Source organism: Melanostigma gelatinosum, assembly GCF_949748355.1.
Source record: "Melanostigma gelatinosum genome assembly, chromosome: 9".
Classification (NCBI taxonomy): Eukaryota; Metazoa; Chordata; class Actinopteri; order Perciformes; family Zoarcidae; genus Melanostigma; species Melanostigma gelatinosum.
In genome coordinates, this window is record NC_136642.1 from 12,041,488 (window position 1) to 12,061,701 (window position 20,214).

Below are 20,214 nucleotides of genomic sequence, written 5' to 3' on the forward strand. Positions count from 1 at the left end.
AGTCATTCCAGTTTGGCGGTTTATTCAGAATAATAGGCTTCAAATATAATGCACGCAACCAAGTTACACACTCAGGATGCTGTAATGCAAGTCCACCCTCCATCTAGATGTTGGTGTGAGATACTAAGAGAGGAGAGATCATTCACAACACCAACTCGCACATCATTTTGACCAGGCAGAGGAAAGGAAAGAAGTATACACACTGTAATATGATTGTATGACTATATGAGCCTTGAGTGGATGTATGTTGATTATTTGTCAGTCTGACAACACAAACTCACAGCCAGCAGCATTGCAGATGAACACCAACACCACCCTGGCGCACATAAAATCATTTGAGACAAACATTCACCCTCTACAAACACAAAAATCAGAGAATGCACAGAAATGACCTGCAGTGTAGCATCACACACAATCACCCACACTTAGCTTCATCTATCCCTTACTTCGCTGAAACTTTCTGTAGATCCTGAACTGCTTACTAAGACAGATTGGTGCCTTGCTGACTACTGTAGAGGATTTTATGATTGCAGCAGCTGGTAGATATTTTCAGATGTCTGCAGTGTAGCTTGTAATACGCTAGTGTTGAGCAAAGTCTACTGCATGCTTTCTTTCACAAGTAGGAGAGAACGGGAGGGCTGAGGTAGAGGAGAAAAGAGGAAGGCAAAAGAAGGTGAGAAATAAATAAGGTTCGATGTAGAGACAGGTTGTTCAAAGGCACTTGGAACATGAGGAAATGGTAAAAAAATGAAATAAGGTGAAACACAGCATGCAATCATAGTTTGGTTTCAGGAAAAAGCAGTTAGGTTTGTTTCTGTATCTCTAACAATAAGGCGGGAGAAGAAAAGCCCTTACAACAGGGGTCTCAAACTCCCGGCCCGCGGGCCGAATCCGGCCCGCTACGTCATTTTATGTGGCCCGCGAATCCGCCAGCAAATTTAAAAAAAAAAAGTTACATTTTTCTTTTTTTTTTTAAGTTAGACTTGATAATAAAAATATCCCCATAGTCGAAATTATGAGATAGAAAGTCGAAGATATGAGATAGAAAGTCATAACTATGATAGAAAGTCAAAATTCTGAGATTGACAGTCAAAATTATGAGATACTGAAACAGTCATAGAAGCAGCTCTTTGGCTGGTTACTGTACATTTAACATGGAAATGTATCGTGAGCACATTGAAGACTACTTTAAACTGTGAATGCAGAGTTATTTAACAATATGTTACGAGTAGTGACATTTACAACCGGCCCTTTGTGGGCGACCATGATGCTGATGTGGCCCGGAGTGAAAATGAGTTTGAGACCCCTGCCTTACAATATTCAATAAAATAAAAACAGCCTATTTAGGGTAAAATACTTTATGTTGGCAATTTGAAATCATAGCGATTAAAATTACAAAAAAAGGCAAGCAGCCGTATAAAAGTGACGCATAGCCTTAAGAGCAAAAATATGTCAGTCAGTGGTTCAACAGTTACAAAACCATTCATATTATTACACCTTGCAATTATTTGGGTGGAACTGGTTTCGTAGTGGCATTACATCCTTACACAGGCATAGTGGTGTGTCACATTATCTGTTGCAGTGCGGATAGTGGTTTCATTTCTTCAGTCCAAACACTTCACCTCCTCCTGTAGGTCGCGTAAACACCCAAACAGCCTTCAGACGGGCTAGATTCAAGTCCAGCAACATGCTTAAGACCATTCCAAGTACACGATTCACACGTTTACGCCGGGCCCGATTCTTGTGCAGAAACACGCTGAAAGACTTCTTTACAGACTGGAAATAGAGTAGAGTTGCTTGACGTATATTTTGCACAGCTGCTCCACAATCTTAAAAATGAAAGGTTATAATCTAACTTTAAAGTATAGCGTGTTCTTTACAGTCAGAGGACTGAGGCCAATATGGCTTGAGAAAAAAAGGCTTCTGTAGTTTTTTTAATTTGTGAGATATATATATATATAAAAAAAGCATACATTTGTTGTGCATAAAATATTCAACTCTCTTGCCTCCAACGTCTATTTGTCTCCCTCGGGTAACGTGTACATTTTTGTGTAAAGCGTCGAGAGGATGGCAAAGTGGAGTACAACAGTGGTAATGTCATAAAGTGGTCGTGGATGTTCGTGAAGGTTCCTGAATCATCGCTTCATACTCTGGACTAGAATCCCAGTGCTGAAATGTTACCTCAGTGTTCTATAAAGAAAAACAAAGAGTCAATTTAAATGGTTGTATCCTTCATGTCATGGGTCTGGGCAGCAGGGGGGGGGGGCGTCATGGTTAAAGGATATGCTCACATTTCTTTTTCAAGTCTATCTCACAACAAAACAGACAAGCCCAAATCTACAACACTTTTAGTTGCCGTGGTTGTTCCTTCGGTCTACACTGGCAGCAACAAGATCTTGTCCTGAAGTGATTTTAATATAAAAGATGGGGGACAAAATCAAAGGTCAGGACAGCTATGATTGGATTACTTTGATACTGAAGAAAACTTATGAAGGTGATGATTCTCAGGCTAGTTCTGGAGTTAAAAGGATCATCTTTTTGCTAAGTGGATTTATGGACCTTTTATTCATAATGGACATTGGAGATTTTAGGTATTTGTTTTCATTCCTCTATCTACTTATTTACCTCTTGTGCTTTTACTGTTGCTGCTGGAATCCCTTTTGGATTAACAAAGTCCTCTAGCCATCTAAAAAGACTAATTTTGGGAGATTCTGACTTGATTTGACTAACTCAGACTGCTAAAGCCTCTAAGCACAGAGTAATGACTGAGGATCTGTTGCTTTAAGAAGGGCCAGTATTCGCAGGAGGAACAATTACAGCAACCAAAAATACTTTCAATTTGCAGAAGGGCATGAGAGTATTGTGTTAAGAAAAGATGAGGTCCTATCCTTGAAGTGGTCGTCTGTGGATCATTTCATGTTGAAGGACAGCAGGGGTCTCTCCTCTCTCCTCTGCCAGGGACTCTTCTTCTCCCCCTCTCCATCCTCCTGTGCTGCATCGTCATCATCAGGAGACACCGACAGCAGCGCATGATCAGTCCTGAACGTCTCTCCCTCTGGTGTTGGCAGGGGAGGAGGAGAATCAGGGGATGAAGAGGAAAGTGAGGGCGGTTCCTCTTGTATTTGTACCCCTTCCACATCCCCCTGGTCCCCTCTCTGACCCTCTGCTTTGGCTGACAGGACGGCTCCTGTTTTATTGTCCTGTGGGCTGCACTGTAGCGACTCCTCCTCGCTGCCTCCCCCTTCCAGATCGTCCACATACACCAGCTGAGTGTAGGCCATGGCTGGTGCCGGGCCCTTCGACCTGTCGATCTCTCTTTCCTCCCGCCCTCCGTCTCTCCCCCTGCGGCCCGCTCTTGGCTCGTTTAGGTCCACGCCGGAGTCCAGACTGGCGTCGTTGCTGTTGCCACGCCTCCCGCCCCGCCTCCCGCCACTGACATTACCTTGTGGACCTCCTCCGTTCGGCGTGTTGCTGTGGCACCCCGCCCGCTGGAGATCGATGTAGGAGTGGCGAATATGAGCATTGGAGCGTCCATCAAGAGACACAAACCAGGCTCGTGGGTGAAGCAGAGGCTTCCCTCCTCTTAGCGCCATTAAAGTCTTTTCAGCCCACAAGGTGTCCTCAATGTTTATTTCCATTAGACCCGTTTCCCCAAGCGCTGCTGGGATAGACAGAGACTCTGACAGGCCGCGCCGTTCTCCGTCACACTGCTTGGTGGGACATGGGGCGCAGTCGGTGGGACTTTGCCCCAGGGGCTGCTGGGAATGTGAGGCATTGAGCTCGGCCTGGATGGTCTCCAAGTCACTCTGCTGATCAGTCTGCAGCAGGAGGGCTTGACCAGACAGAGGGTGCTCCCCTGGCAGGCGCATGTAGTGTGCCGGGATCACCAGTGTGGGACGCACCCTCGGGTAGCCTTCTCCTCCACTCAGCAGGTCCACGGAGCCGCAGCAGAGCAGCTGGCCCGGCCGGGAGAGCAACGGGGGACTGGGACGCTCCAGGTGGTCCACGGAGCGGGACAGAAGGAAGTCAGGAGCTCTGCACTCGCATCCCTCCCCTCTACTGGGGGAGTGAGGAGGAGAGGAAGGGGAGATGCAATCAACATTCCCGACACCGCTCAGACGGTTAGCCGACACCTGACCGTGATTGGCGGAAGCATCTGAAATGGGATTGCTGGACGAGCCGGCGGAGGTGTATGATTGGCGATAGCCTCTGTCTGTTCCGCTCGAGAGGGCGGCCTTCAACTGGAACGTCTCCACATACTGCAGGTAGTCTCTGCTGCGAGGCGTCAGATTGCCAAGAGATGAGCCGTGGTGGCTGTTGCCGAGAGAGGAGCGGCTGTGTTTGCTGTGATGGATTAGGCTGTGCTGGCGATGATTGTCTTGGAGCTCATATGAGGAAGGCTTCAGCATCGGTGTGGTCATGTCGGGCTCAGTCGCTGTCGAAACAAGTTCCAGCTGCACCTAAAGAGTGCAACATATACAACTGTAACACACTTTTTAAATATACTCAATGTAAAGTAAGATATAATGCAGCCAGCGACCAAGGGAAACATGATCTAGTAAAGTAATCCTATCAGAGACACTATTGATTCTTCGTAGTTTGAGGAATTGGTTTTTTTTCTGCCCACCACAGGAATGTTTGATGAAGGATTCGCCCCTCAGCTGGGCAGATGTGACACAGGGAGCCAGTATTTCCTCTAATGTTCACTACAACAGTGCATGTTAGAGCAGCGATAGAACCGTTCTCTGTAAGTCAGACAGACCTCGTTGCTGATGAGGTTCAGGTGGGACATGGAGGTGGCTTGGTCCCTCTTACTGCCGTCCAGACCGGAGGACAGGGTGAGCTTGCGGTGAGACACTCGAGGCTTCAAACAACGACGCCTGCACAACACAGAGATTATGATGCAATCAGAGGAATCCATTTGACTTTAAATTCTTCTCCTCAACACGACACCGAATGCTGAAGGGATATGCAAAACAATGTTTCTCAGACAAAGGAAATTGATTTCTTACAGATAAAGACACTAATGTCTTTATATATTTAGTACACACTGAACAAAGTCAAGTACATAAGTATAAAGCATGAATTAGACAGCGATTCCACACAACCGGTCATAAGAACCGACTCATATTATTGTACATTTCTGACACTTAGAATGTTGCCTTTGTTTCCTCATTTAGGAGACACATCTGGCAACTTCTGACAGGCTTTAGTGTTGCTGTGGAAAGCGTTTCACACACCTGCAGTAGTACAGCAGGAGGCAGAGCAGGCAGAGCAGGATGAGAGCCATGCCTCCCAGTATAGCCAACAGGAACACGGTGTGGTACGTGCTGATGTCCTTCGCAAACACTGGACCTGTTGGTGAGACAAAAGGTCACGAAGAAACAGTTTGTTTTTTGTTTTTTAAATGAAACAACTTTTGCTCACTGTAAAAAAAGTAATTCTTATTTCTTATTACCAAACCTTGCAATGTCACGACTGTTTTCACCTTGTGAAGCCTCAGACATACTTTCTGCACACGCGGTCCTATTCATACAACAATTGAGGGCTCGCAAGCACATTTTCTGATCCACACTCCATTCCAGTTGGTGGCGGTAATGTACCAGAACATTGTTTTCAGTGGATCTCCTCGCACAACCTCTCTTCAAAACAAGCATTCACTTTGTTATCTTCTTCTCTTTATATGTGCGTACGCCACCAACTGGACCAGAGTGTGGAGAGAAACTGGAGCACGTGCAGTTGGCGTGCATGCTGTGCGTAGAGTCTGCCCGTCACAAGTTTTGGGCTGCACGCAAACTTCCACATAGAGTTGGTTCCATGTGGACTCTCGTTGACGTGGTTGGATGGCGACGTCTAAGTCAGACGGGCCCAAAGCGGACCCTTGGAAAGTAGGAATTGCACTTGACATCTTTCTAAATACTGTACGTGAACACAGACATGACAGAATCTGTGTTGTAATCTGTGTCAAAGCTCACCTGAGTGTATTGGGGACATGGCGGCCACCCAATATCCCAGCTGAGGAGCGATGTAGGTCAGACAGAGCTGGTTGCCTTCCCGCTGCACGTGACCCCAACTGCTCTTTATCCAGGCACCTGCGCACACACACACACACACACACGGCTTGAGATTTAATTTCCCAACAGTTATTTTGTATAAGAGACAGTGTGCCTGTTCACAGAGTGCATTAGTGGCAAAGTGACAACTGATTGGCTTGCCTCCCACCTGACTCATTGACAAAGCAGCACTCTACTTATCTCCGTTTAGATATCCATCAGGTTTCAGTTATTTATGTTAAAAATGTGTTACTGTGACAGAAGTACGATCAATCAACAGCAGGATTCAAGTTAAATTCAAGACCTTTTTAATACCACATATAATGCAAGTTAATACCTGTTTTGGTATGACAGTATAATGGGAAAATTATGGATTCACTTTTTTTTCTTCTTCTTTTTGCTAAAATTGACACATCCTCACTCCTTCAGCTAGCAGCACTGACAATGTTCAGTACAGGTCTGATGGTGCTGACAGAAATGAAAGATCTTTGTTTCAGATTAGGGAATGTATTTTGGCAGTACTTATCTCTCCCACATGGAGGCAGCATGCTCAGTCAAATATCACTGAGGGCCTATGAATAGGAGCACAATACCAGCTCCAGCAGTGTTACAGGCTGACAAAAACACAACAAAGCCAGAGTCACTGATTGATTGGCTCACAGTAACTCTGCTCCATGAGGAAACATTCAGTTGTGCCTTCACGCTTCCCCTCACAGTGAACCACTTTGTTTCATTGTCTATTTCCAGTTATACCACATCAAGTGGTCAGGAATCTGAATCGATCCTTTGGCGGGAGGAAACAAAAAAAAACAAAAAGGAGACGATATTCAATGAAGAAAAACAAATATCTATAAAGAGCTTGGAAGAAAACAGAAAGAGTAAACAAGAGCGAACAAAGAGGCGGAATGGAAGAAGAGATGAGGGAAATGGCTCAAGAAACAGAGGCAAAGAGTGCTGTGTGACTCAGCACCACGCGCACACACACAAACACACACACACACACACACACACACACACCAAGCCCTGTGCCCAGCCCTGCCTAGATTCACCCCGGCTGTCCGATTGTTTCCACGGGGGAGTCCTCTCTCTGTGCGACTGACCTGCAATAGCGACAGTTAATGACTCCGTTCCCACGCCTCAATACAATACACTGCACAGAGTCCGGCCAATGTTTGGACACAATGCAAACATTTACAATGTCAATGCAGCCCGTACATTACTTCAGCTTCTCGCCCAGTCATGCAAAGTCAACACGGCTGACGTTGGGGGCTTTTTGTTCCAATAGTAGTCTGCCCACCTGAGGGACTCCTCTCTGGGTGAAGGTGCATCTGTTTACGAACGACGCACACAAAAACTGGTGAACTTGATCTGTTTGTGCGTGACATCATTTTGGTTCACGGTCCAATAACACGTAACAATACGCAAGGAGTTGTTGTTATGCAACACAAACAGGTTTTTGTGCATGTCTCCCATGTGCACACTTTGTAAACAAAACTAAACTTCTTCGCGACGGAGCTTTTATCAGCCCGAAGTATTCGTCCAACAAGGCACCAGACGGACTTCAAAACAACTTTCTTTGTGTCTGTTTTCTGTCCTCGGTTTAACACATACACACATAACTGCACACACCCAGACAGAGACACACACACACACACACACACACACACACACAGTGAAGAAACTTAATCAGGAGACAGGCCTTTCTGTTATGTTACTTATTTGGTGGGTTGCTAAGGAACACAAGATGTAGCCCGGAGAGAGGGTCCGGGTTGACTTCTGCTGTGGAAATACTCGCTGCTCCAGGCAGTGCGTAGGCTACGTGTGTGTGTGTGTGTGTGTGTGTGTGTGTGTTCTCTTAGCTTTTATCAAAGCCCTTTTTATAAGCTCTGGATGTTGATACTTTGGGCACTTTAAACGGAGCCTTTTTTTGGGGGTAGATTTAGATTTAGCCTCATCACACATGCAGTTGGGACTAAACCGTGTTTAACAAAGAAGACATTTAGGGCATTAGAACCTTTTTAAGACAGGTTATGTCGGTGATCACAGCTTATTTCTGCTGTCCCAAAGTGGCCAAAAGAAACTCCGTCATCGCAGGTTTAATAGATTATTCTGTTTCACTACTATGCGATTAATCGACAAAATGTCTCAGCTCAAATAACCCGGTACATTTCATCAGAAGAATCTTAATAGGTCCGCACAGAGCACACAAACATAATGCACAGTAGATCTGGAAATGTGATCCTAATGTAGAGAAGGATGTTTTGTTGTGCAGACGCGTCCCACTCGACTGATGATCTAATCACAGTCTCTCGGCTCCGCCTGTCCAAGAAGAACTGGGTGTGTCACATTGCGGGACGTCTGACATCACAGATTCAAGATTGCTGAGATAAACAAAAAAGGGTCCAGAGAGGCTTGAAGGGTCCGTGGGAGTCAGCACCGCAGAGCTCTTTGTTGAGTTCAAGATTTAACTGAGCTCCAGCAGATTATACACCCACGGTCCAATCTTGTGATGTGTGGCACTATTTGTGTTTTGATTGGTAGATTAATGTGGAGCCGCATGTTGGTCATTTTGTATGACCTTATGAATAAATTCATTCATCACTCAGACACGCAGCCACAAAAAGCTGTGACCTCGCTGCACTGTGCAGGCATGCACGTGGTTTGCGTTAGTGCGTCTGTTCTGATACACTGATGATGATACTGGTACATTTTTAAAAGGGTTATTTTTCAGATATCTTAGCGGAAGATACCAACAGAGATATGTAGATGAGAAGACTTTATGCTGAGAAAGTCGGAAGAGCTTTTTTTTTTTTGTTACTCAGTACGTACCCAAGCGCGGGTCAAATCTCCAAGCAGGGATGTGATCATTTTCCTTCAGGCCACTGTCAGCCGGCAGGGGGACGGAGACCGTGATTGGCTCGTTCACCTGCAGCTCCACTCCGTCGCTGGCCAATAAGTGAACAGAGATGGCTGCCACGGGAGTCAACTCAAAGCTCTTCTCCGTCTCTGTGAGGGAAGCAGAAGAGTGTAAGAGAGAAAGTAAGAGAGAGTGAGTGGGAGTAAAGTGCACAGGAGGGGGATCAGAGAAAGGAGTAGATAGCACAGAGGGGGGGGGGGAGTAACATGAAAAGCGTAGATAAAGGAGAGTTGTCAGAGAGAAGACAAACAGGAAAGAAAACAAAGGAAAGACAGGAAAGAAGGAAACCGGGTGGAGAGAGGTTGGAAAGTGTCACAAAGCACAAGTATGCTTGTGTTTCCCAGAGAGAGAAGGTACGTGCGGTGGGGAGGGGGAGCTTCTGAGGGGTGTCCAAGCTGAAGGACACACACATTTATACAACACACATCAAGACATGGATGAGACTGGCTGAAAGCGTGCAGGCTTGCGCGCACACGCACACACACACACACACACACACGGGTTATTGTGTTCCAGGAAGTCAGATAGAGAGGCCTCTCCTGGGTAACGTCTCTCTCATGTACCACCGCTTCTTCTGTTCTCTTCACTCCCCACACCCTCTCATCAGCTCTCCCCTCTGTCATCTGTGCCCGACTCTCCTCGGCCCTATTTCTTACACTCGAGCCCGTTACCGTCCAGCCAGTTTCGAGCCTCACCTGTGCCGTTGCCGCCGAGGACCTGCAGGTGGGGAAAGTGCTGGATGTGCGCGGGGGAGCTGGCCACGGTGAGCAGAGCAGTGAGGTTGGCGTAAGACGTGTTGGAGGGAAGACTCAGAGCTCTGCGCTGGAAGTGAACGCTGGGCGGAGGCCGGAAACCTTGAGGAGTGACAGAGAGAAGTCAGAAAACATGGACGTGTTGACGGAGGAGGGTGAACCACGGTGCTGCATATTTATCGATATATTGTTCACATCCTTTTCACCAAATAATTAATAAAACTGTTCATCAGAACTGTTTTGTGAACAAACAACTGCTCTTCTAATTTACAAAATCTGATTGAAGGCCAACATTTCCAGAAATAATAAATGTTCAGACGAAGGCCGTGATATATGGTAATATAAAATAATTATTTTACAATAGTTATAAATGATGTAATTCAAGTATGACATGCAAAAGTGGATACCGACTGTGTGCAAGTAGGCTGTGCATTTTTTCAGTACAACTCAAATGAGTTTTTCTACTTCAGTTTCCAAATTAAATTGAATGAAGAAATGTGACAAAGATTTACGTCAGGAGGTTTTGCAGGCCATCTTGCACACTTGATGTTATTTCAGGGTGTTTTACAAGGCGATTCTTCACTCCTCGTTTTCTCCTAATGCCTTTTTAGAAATGTAGCCATCAAATCAGGCTTAATGGAAGCAACTCTGCGTCAATACAGTAGAGTTAATGCCTTGCTCGACTTAGTTTCTCTCGGCCAGTGCGATGCTTCTTCCTGATATTGTTTCGGTGCAATTAATAGCTTTTCATTTAACCCCCTCCAGCCTGCCATTAACACATCATACATAAAGAAGGTTAAACAGTCACAACTGCATTGAGCTGGACTCAGCAAGGTGATGTCATTGTGGTCCGACTGTAGCGAGAGCACATTCCTGAGCAGTGAGGCACACATCCAGCTGTATGCGAGAGCTCACTGTGTATCTAGTTGCACCGTGTGCATCTTTTAATTTCCATGTTTCGGTCTGAGGCTCGGTCTTGACGTTCAGGTGTGAGTGTTATTTCCCTTCTGCGCGTCTGTTTTTGTGAAAGGAAATGACCCCGTTTCTGTTCTTTGTGTGTTCCCTTCCCTCAACTCTTCTCCTCTTTTTTCCCTCCACTTTCCTCATCTGTTCCTCCTTCTGTTGGACACCGCTTTGCCCATCCCCCCCGTTCTCCCCTATTCTCTCCCTCCAACTGCTCCACCCACAACCCCATTTTCCAGCACATACTGTATCATCCTCGTCCTCCTCCTCCTCTTCCCCCTCTTTTATTCTCTCTCCTCGTGCCACATGCCAAGGTTTATCACTCCCCTGGGCCCACAAGTTCACAACATCTTGACAAACAGCGGGTCTACACTCCACTCCGACACGTGCTGCAGACAGTGTACGCGAGAGGTTTACATGTTAATGGAGCCTGTATATTTACGAGTCTGCGAAGTTTTATTTTTAGTCAGGCAACACAGCTGACACGTTAAAGGACTCCCTTGTCGGTCAGTCACACAAAAGGCCGAGCACACAAAGAGGCTGTATTGATTCTGCCTGATCCAATATAATTACACACACCTTAACAAAGAGGCTGACTAACAAAGACAGACTCATGATGTACATTTGTATACATGTGTGGATGGAGGATTTTTACTCAACAACAGGACATTTAATGTATAGGTAGGATGCATTATTATCATTTCATATTAAGAACAAATGTTACTTTATTCTTGTTTATTTTTGTTATCAAAAAATGGGTTAAAAATCCGATTAAAAAATACAAACAAACAGGTAGAAATCAGATTTTAAGAAAACTATTTCCAGCACAAAAACTGTGATTTAACCATTTATTCTTCAGGTGCCTATCAGCAGCTCAATTATGTCATAATATAATAACAGTTGCATATTTTGACATATTACATACCGACAAGTGTTTTGACAAATCTGCTACTTTAAATGAGTCGAGTGTTTTTTCGTGAAAAACAATGACCTGAATACACCCAGGCAAAAAATGCCTCCCCCCCCCTCCCCCCCCCCCCCCCACACACACACACACACACTTTACCTTGTAAGCCTGAAACAATCTCCACAACATCTTCATACACCATCAGAGTAGCAGCTCTTTCTGGTAGCAGGTCCAGGCTGATGGAGGAAAACACTGGAACACAAATGAAAGCCACAGAGTGTACACACTATTAAACGGACAGAACAAATACACAATCAGATAAGAAACAAACCGCAGCGATCCACCTCCACTTTACTGATGACTAGCAGACATAACAAGTCACTAAACCATCTTTATAAATGTTATAAATGTAATAGTCTTGCTTTCCACCCTGTCTGCTGCACAGAACACAAGTCTGACCGTGCAAACTTTCCTCTTCCTTCCTTCCTTTCACTCCATTGTTCAGAGCTGGTAAGCGTGATAATCCAATTGGCCGCCGTTCCGTTGGTTCATAATAGCCCCCCCGCTCTAGTCTCCTACACGCACTGTACCACCTCCTCTTGGGAGGCGTTCTGTGTGTAAGTGTGTGTGCATTAGTGAAAGGGAAGCTTAAGCAGCCCCCTTGCTGGGTTTTGGCATCTATTGTAATAAATTAGTCATGGAGCACTCCACTCAGCATTATCTCTCACACCTGGCATCAACTCACACTATTTCTATTCCACACCAACATACGCAAATCAAACTGGCTGCACACATCGAGCTCAATAACCTGCAAGCCAACAATCTAAATGTGGCTATTCAATATCTCTCCTCCTGAAATATCTCTCTCACACACACACACACACACACACACACACACACACACCTACCAGGTAATCTGGAGGGAGTCCAGGGCACAGAGTTTGGCACATATCCCCGTTTGGTTGCAGTGACGACCAACAGTGTCCCGAGGCGGTAGGGGAAGCGCAGGTAGGTGTTGCCATCAGGTGATGAGGTTTCTGTAGTTACAGAAGTTTGGTTGGCGAAGAGCTGTACAGAGACTCCTCCCAGGGGCTGGTGGGTGCTGGCATCGCTCAGGTGAACCTTCAGAGTCACCTCTGTGAACAAACAAGAGTGCTTACTGAGCCGTGTATAGCCGAGCGTCGGTGTGCAGAGAGAGGAGTGATATACAGGCATAAAAACACAGCGGTGGGAACATTAGTCATCTCGTTTACTGGGTTTGTTTCAGCGCCAGGCCCTTTGCCTTCAATCCACGGAGACGGTGTCCCAAAACCCGGCCAGTCACAAAGAGACGGACATTTCCTGGACTCTTGCCAACCGTGCTTCCCTTCTAAAACAATGGACCACTTCCCTCTCTCAAAGAAGCCGTGGTCCACAGGGGAAAAAACAACGTGAGGCGGAATTAGAGAATTTACACACACTGCCTGTTGAGGATGAACACTCGCACTAAAAGCGTCTATAGACAGTTCACAGCACGTGGATCTAATGGATCTATAAAAATCTTCATGTTACGGTTAACGTTGGGTTAGAATTATTGAAGCATTCATGTGTACATCACTTCAATGTTGCAGCTGATAAGTCTAAATTACTTTTATATCCTGATGAGTAGCTTAGGAATCCCCCCCCTCGGATCAATAAAGTCTTATAGATATAGATGTTCTTATCTGAAAGATGGAGTCAGCGATTCTGGAAAAAAGGTTGTTGATATTTGAATTCAACCCCCCCCAGTTTTACTGTGTCTTTTGCTCCCACTGTATTTCCTTATACATCCGTGGCTTTCCCCCCCATCTTGGCTGGAATAGCGTTGTGAGGCTCGGTCAGAGCCACTTAGTGCGTGTCCCACTTACAGAGCCAGAGCTGTGTGTCAAACACACACACAAGACAGAAAGCTAGTGGACAGTGTGGAGATATTCGCTGAATTTGACAAAAAGTGTATGTATGTATGTATGTATGTATGTATGTATGTATGTATGTATATATATATATATATATATATATATATTAGTGTGTGAAATCATGTATCAAGTGGTAGAAAATCGAAATATTCAGGTAAAGTAACTCAAAACTGCACAGTACTTCCTTTCCACCACTGCCAAACAAGGTACACACACGTCTATTTAGTCCACCAGAGGGGCCGGCCAAACAACTGTGAGGTTAATTATATCACAAGCAGGAAAAATATCCCAAAAGGTATCATAAAAACGAACTTGGTACAAAAACACAATCATTTAAATTCTACCCAAACCCACACTCTCTCTGTGTCTGTTGCAAACACACCAGTCTAAACCCTGTTTGATCATTGGCTGCTGGTTGACCCATGGTGACCTTTCAATTAAGGCTGAAAGGTTTTTTTTTGCCTTCACCTAAACATGCCCACCTCCCCCATACTCACTGCAACTGAATTTCACCGTAACTCTTCCTTGTAACCCCACCCTCCGTGACACACACACACACACACACACACACACACTAACACTATACATACCCCTGGCTAGACGGATGCCCCTCCCCCACTCAGAGATCCTGCGGTCAGCGAGGAACAACTATGACAAATCTGGTGAGAGTTCAGCCCGAGTGCAGCCGGCTCCACCTAAAAACAGAGCGCTGCACCAAATCATACCTTTTAGGAGGTTCGGCAGAGCAACGCGTCAATTTCAAACCATACGCATCATTACCCCGAGAGGGCTGGTGTGAAGATCTGCCCTCTGACCCTTCACTTCATTCCTCTCCGTTATTACATTTGCACAGTTGGATGACTAGAGAACAAAAAGAGGTCTGACAGAAAGAATTGGTGTGTGTGTGTGTGTTCACAGAGAGAGAGAGAGAGAGAGATCATGACCTCACTTCCTGTCCCACTCCCAGTGATATGCTGTTAGGGGTACCAGCTGTGCTCACTTTTAAAAAGACCTCCCCTGGGAGACTCCAGATTGACAAATGCAACAGTCCCCCCCTCCCTCCCTCCCTCCCTCCCAGTCCTCATCCAATAAATCACTACTGTGATGACATCATTGTTAAACAAGCTGGGAGTCTCCCCTCTTCTCCGACACACAGCAGAGAAGATGATGTTGGACCTGAAGAATGACAGAAGACCTTGACTGCAGCTAAACCAGCACCTTTATAACAAGCCCCTCGCTGTATTGACTCCTTATCCGAGTGTGTTGAGTACCATATGGAGGATACGGGCATCAAAGAGAGTTTGGCCTGACCGACGCTGTGATCTCAGACCAATTATCCCAGACAGCAGCAGCCAGAGCAGCAGGGTGGTCGAGTGTGTCTGAATGCAAGTAGAAAGAGACGAACTAAACAGGAGAAAAGGGGGACGACGACGTGTGTGTGTGTGTGTGTGTTTTTCAGCCCTCTACAACTTTGAATTAATGAGTCTTTGGTGCATTAATCAGGAGTTACAGGGAGGCGAATCTGTTCCGCACCATAAAAAGTGAGGTGTGATAAACTGGAAATGCCTGGTATGACTGGCATCCACGGGGTGTGTGAGGGGGTTTGGTGTTCTTCCAAACAGAGGGGGGGGGGGGGGGGGGGGGTGAAAGCTTTCTGCACACGGGGCTGGTTCAAAAGCGTGTCCACAACATCCAGTACAACACTGTGGCAGCTCAGAGTGACTTATCACAAGTTACTGGAGTTACAAGTGATGCAAGCGGAAAAACTTAATTATTTTGTTTATAATGGGCGCACATTAAAAACTTCAGAGGTAATGCAGAATAGTCACAAACTAAATGTTTACTCTCGACCGAGGTTAAAAGGATGCAACAAAGTGCAACTGAAACAACAACTTAGTTAGCGACTTAAACTTTACTCACGCTTCTACTGAACAGACCAATATTTGGGGCTGATATAGTGTCACAGCTGCTTTTCACCATCTGATGGTTGACTGGCACTATTTTAAATGACTTCATCTCCATAGCCCCGCTTCTTCTTCTTCTGCAATGATTTAATGGCACCCAACTGGAGAAAATGCTCGACAATGTGGAATTGGTTTGGTTAGAGGAGATCAAATCTTCAACAAACCACAGTAAGATGTTAAGGAGTGTGAGAAGACTGCAGCTTATTTATCGCCATCTCAAGCAGGAGTAGAAAGTTGTTTCCCCATTCAGAAAATATAAACATCTGATTCTCAGTGTGGTGATCTTGAAAAAAAAAAAAGGGAAAAAAGAGGCCTTTTCTAAAAATGTTATGGGAACGAAATGAAGAATACACAAACGGTCAATGCGATTAAGAATGAATCATCAACAGGGACAACGGGAAAGACATGTCACAACATGTGGAAACGCAGGAAAATAAAAGCACACACACGCACAAACTCCTGTCTGTTACATAAGTAAAGAAAACGTCTGTCAATCGGTGTTCAGCCTGCTATTTCCCCTCATCTGGATTAAAAGTGAGTTCAGATAGCGACGGTCAATCCCATTAACTCAGCAGGGGACACAGCAATAGAGTGGTCTGGTGTGACGTCACAGTTTAGCTGTCGGCCATGTTGGAGTACACACAAAGCCACTTGCATGCACGGCTGAGTCGCATAACCTATCGGTGGTGAACTTTTGTGCTGCCCTCCCAATGACGAGATGAGAATTCTCGACGACCGTTGCTTTGACGTCTCGGACCCATCCACTGACAAACTGATTATAAGCGTCGAGCCCTTTGTAGCACTCCAACTCGTCTTTTGTGTAAGGACTGGGGGTGTTCACGAGATACGTGTAGATGTTGGCGTAGTTTACCGATGGAAGATAAGTAGGATCGGCACTGAAACGATCTGCACTCATCGTATAGGGATCCAAGTTACCAATAACCTTCAATTTGGCCAGGTAGCGAACCTTTGATGCACTATCCAGTGATTCAAAGTACGGTATTTTCGCCGCACTTTCTTGTTTACTCGCCGCCATGTAGGATCTGTATGTACTCCAACATGGCGGACAGACCTCGTAACTAAGGAGATCGTGACGTAGGTGAGACCACTCTATTAGGCTACCGGTACATTGTTATGTCTGGCTGGAGAGCACATGGACTACCTTCATCTTACCACAGTAAATATTCCCACATACATACTGTATTATACAACATTACTGTTTCTGCTCTGTGGCTCAGTAGGTTGTTGACCTACTAAACACTATGCTTTCTCATGACCTGATGTATCTTACCCAAAGGTGATCTGCTGCTGGCACTCACACCAGCATCTCATGATTAAAATGAAGCTCGGGCTAGCTGGTGTCAATATGATTGGGTCTGTGTACTTCCTGGAAGGCCTTCTCCAAGCAGCTTCAGCGAATGTTTGTCTGCTAGAGATGCAGTGTCATGCCTATTATGGGCAGTCGTAATGCGAGTGAGATCTATATCTGCGGGTAGATTGTCTGTCTGGCTCCACTCATCCATGTTGTCTGCTGGACAGACCAGGAGAAGTCCTCGGTATCGACCTGAACATAACCTCCCCCGGGACTACTGAAGGTCAATCTGAGGCAAAGTGAACACCAGAGAAGGAGAGTGAGAAAGGAAAGGAAAGTAAGAGAGCAGAGAGAGGCCTGGACAGACTATCCCTTGATCCCTACCAGAGCTTGTTGTTGGGAATTTAGCCAATTGTCATGGTCCAGAAAGTGCCCGATGACAAGCTTTGAAGGAGAACTACTTCAAAAACTCCTGAGATGATCGTAAATATAAAATACCAGAAACTAACTCCGGGTTACTTTTTCAAAAGTTATGGGAACGAAATGGGAACCGGGTTTCAAAAGTAACCCGGTGCCGTGACTGATTCACAGCATCGGTGACTGTGTGTTTACATTCATACGTGTAAAGTAAACACAGTACGGTAGTAGTGAGAGGACCCAATGTAGGCCAGACAGAGATGTAAGCGAACACCGACAACGTGTGCCATGTTTGCATGCAGGTGAGAGATAAAAGTGATGGATAAAACAGACGTGGCTCCACTTTAGAAGGTACTGTGACAGGGCAGCTTTGAAGTCTGTGCAACAAACAAACCTTAAGTGTTAACCTGTCACTGCTGAAAGTGACAGGTTCCCCTTGGAATACACTGCTATCTGCAGACACGAGGTACTTCACCAACTCATTTCATGCCATCAAATGCAGTTTGTACATTAAATTCCATTTAGCGACAGCTTGTCTTCTTCTGTCTCAAAACACTGGTATATATATATATATATATATATATATATATATATATATATATATATATATATATATATATATCATATAGATAGATAGATAGATAGATAGATAGATAGATAGATAGATAGATAGATAGATAGATAGATAGATAGATAGATATATATATATTATTTAGCAGGGCTGATTCTTTTTCTTTTATTTATAAGTTTGTCTATAAAATGTCTGATAATAGTCAATTTGATATCGTATTATCAGTTATATATCAAATCCTCACATAGGTAAAGCTAGAGCCAGAGAAGGTTTGGCATTTCTGCATAAAAAATGACTTCAACGATTCATCAGTTATCTATATTGATGATTCAAACTTCTTAAATATAAACATTTTAAAATGTTTTATAGTAGTCAGCTGACTAGAACTGTTGGTTGGACAAAACAACTCAACTTGGGCTCTGGGAAATTGTGATTTTCCACAATTCCACTCCTGATTACTTGATTACTTAATAAAATAGTGATTAGCATAAAGACCAAGAGTAAAGTTTGAGCTTGTTGGCATCCATCTACTTCCTGTTAAGACACCTGAACCAGGTCACTGACTTCATCCTAAATAACACACAGAAACAGCAGAAGAGCAACCTCCTTCCACAGACTGTAAAGTTCAAACAGTGCAGGTCGAGGAACACATTATGGACCAATACATCGTCTCCTCTTCCAGGATAGACGCTCACAAAGAGAGAGAGTGATATCTGAAACGATAAGATGACAAATCGCAGCAGCTGGACTCCTCTGCTGCATGTTTCTGGACACTGGGAGTGCATGTTTACACTCAAAGTATTTTACACTGGTATGACGACACCACAATTTCAATAAATGTTGTTTGAAAAGAGCAGGCTGGATAACAAACATTTCAGATAAGTTTTGGTGCGATCTGTTTCTGCCACCAGCTAACTTGCTAAAGCTAAGTTTAGGTCCCATCAGCATCCAGGTTGGCTAGCCATTAGCCACCAAAGTAGCCGGCTAACTAGCTTGTTTTTCGGGTCAAAATGTTTGACGCACTTGTACCTTCTGTGGCGGAGCCCTCCGGTGATGTTTTGGCCTCAGCTCTGGAGACAAGGCATCCCAAAAGGAAGAGTCCAACAGCAGCGGCTCGTCTCCAGCACACCGCCCGCATCATTGCAGATGTGAGTATCAACGGTTAAAAAAACCCCACAAAAAATAAAAGTAGAAGACAAAAATATTTTGCTTTTACAAACTCACTGACGGGCCACATCAGCGTACACTGGGTTTATTCCGCAAAAGGGGGCGACACTCCATGTTTAGCGGCATCAGCAGTCCTGTTTCCTCGCCTGTAACGCCGTGTTTCCTCCCGTGTTTCCTTCGTGCATCCCTCGGCCCTTGTGCTGTTCGGTCGGGTTTTTTTTTTTTTTTCATCGATTGGTCAGAGAGGAAGACGGCCCCTTTCCTCTGAGCCACATGCCCGAGAACAGCACCAACAGGCGGCTTCTTCCACTAACATCTGTGGACCTCCAGCGCCATCTGCCGGCCGAATGATGGAACGCTTCTTACAGCATTGAATTGCTTCTCAAGTCATTTTTTCTCTTAGTACCAAATTACATTACATGAAGAATAATTACAAAGATTTATATATTTTTTTCATTAACCACCAATCAGTTGATAAAATCAAATACAACTATATTATTTCACAAATTCTATCTATTCACGCTCAATGTAATAATTGAATAAGTAATGATATGTATTGATGTATTCAGTTTTATTTTTTGATTTGTCTGATAATCTTTTATTAAAAAAACAGAGCACAAAATGCCATTCTCCTGATTTTGGGCTCAAAATTATGGAAACCCAAAACTAAACTAAAAATTTAAAAAGAAAGACAAAGGTTATAAGACCAAACCCAAAGTCCAAAAACACATCTAATCTAAATGCATCAATAAATAATATTTTTGGTTTAAAAAAATCGAATGGAGTGTAATGAAGAAAGAAATAAAGCTTTATCATCATTTGTTTAAAAAACAAGCAAACTAAAAGTCATGTAATGTAGTCAAGTAATGTCGTTACCACTAAACAGTAGAATATACTACTTTTTTACATTTACTCTTCTTTTTTATTTTTCACCAGTTTATTTCATTTTTTTTGTATTTATAATATTAATTATGGTGTATTCAGTATTTGTTATAACCACTTAATTTGTCACGTATTAAAATACACACAAGTTTCCATCATGTGCTTTTCAAACTACAGGATACAAAACACGAACGCTGATCATGTTCCTTTACAAATTGAATGTAAGGCCTTGCACTTCCACACAGGTGTTTTCAATCACCTTGTTGATTAGACTTCTACTTAGGTGGAAGTTGGGTGGAGCTATTTTGAATTACATGAGACGCAAATCAGACCATTTAAGTGAAAACACCTGTGTGGGTGTAGGCTACGATGGGG

The 20,214-nt window shown here is 44.4% G+C and overlaps 1 protein-coding gene across 1 annotated transcript; it reads right to left on the reverse strand.

Annotated features, from left to right (window-relative positions):
• Positions 1-20: 20 nt before the first annotated feature.
• fam171a1 (family with sequence similarity 171 member A1) lies at positions 21-18,944 on the reverse strand. The gene is made up of 9 exons (XM_079276050.1): positions 18,820-18,944; positions 12,501-12,728; positions 11,752-11,844; positions 9,666-9,824; positions 8,883-9,059; positions 5,976-6,092; positions 5,241-5,355; positions 4,763-4,880; positions 21-4,460 (listed from the first exon to the last, which is right to left on the reverse strand). Exons 1-9 carry the CDS (start codon positions 18,929-18,931, stop codon positions 2,910-2,912), a joined length of 2,670 nt encoding a protein of 889 aa, XP_079132176.1. The 5' UTR covers positions 18,932-18,944; the 3' UTR covers positions 21-2,909.
• Positions 18,945-20,214: the final 1,270 nt, after the last annotated feature.

Coding starts and splice junctions, on each gene's coding strand:
- fam171a1 (XM_079276050.1), bottom strand. CDS start 18,931: ATGATGCGGGCGGTGTGCTGGAGACGAGCCGCTGCTGTTGGACTCTTC. Junction 9,060..9,665: donor CCTCGGCGGCAACGGCACAG/GTGAGGCTCGAA, acceptor CTTCCCTCACAG/AGACGGAGAAGAGCTTTGAG. Junction 5,356..5,975: donor CATGTCCCCAATACACTCAG/GTGAGCTTTGAC, acceptor TCTCACCAACAG/GTCCAGTGTTTGCGAAGGAC.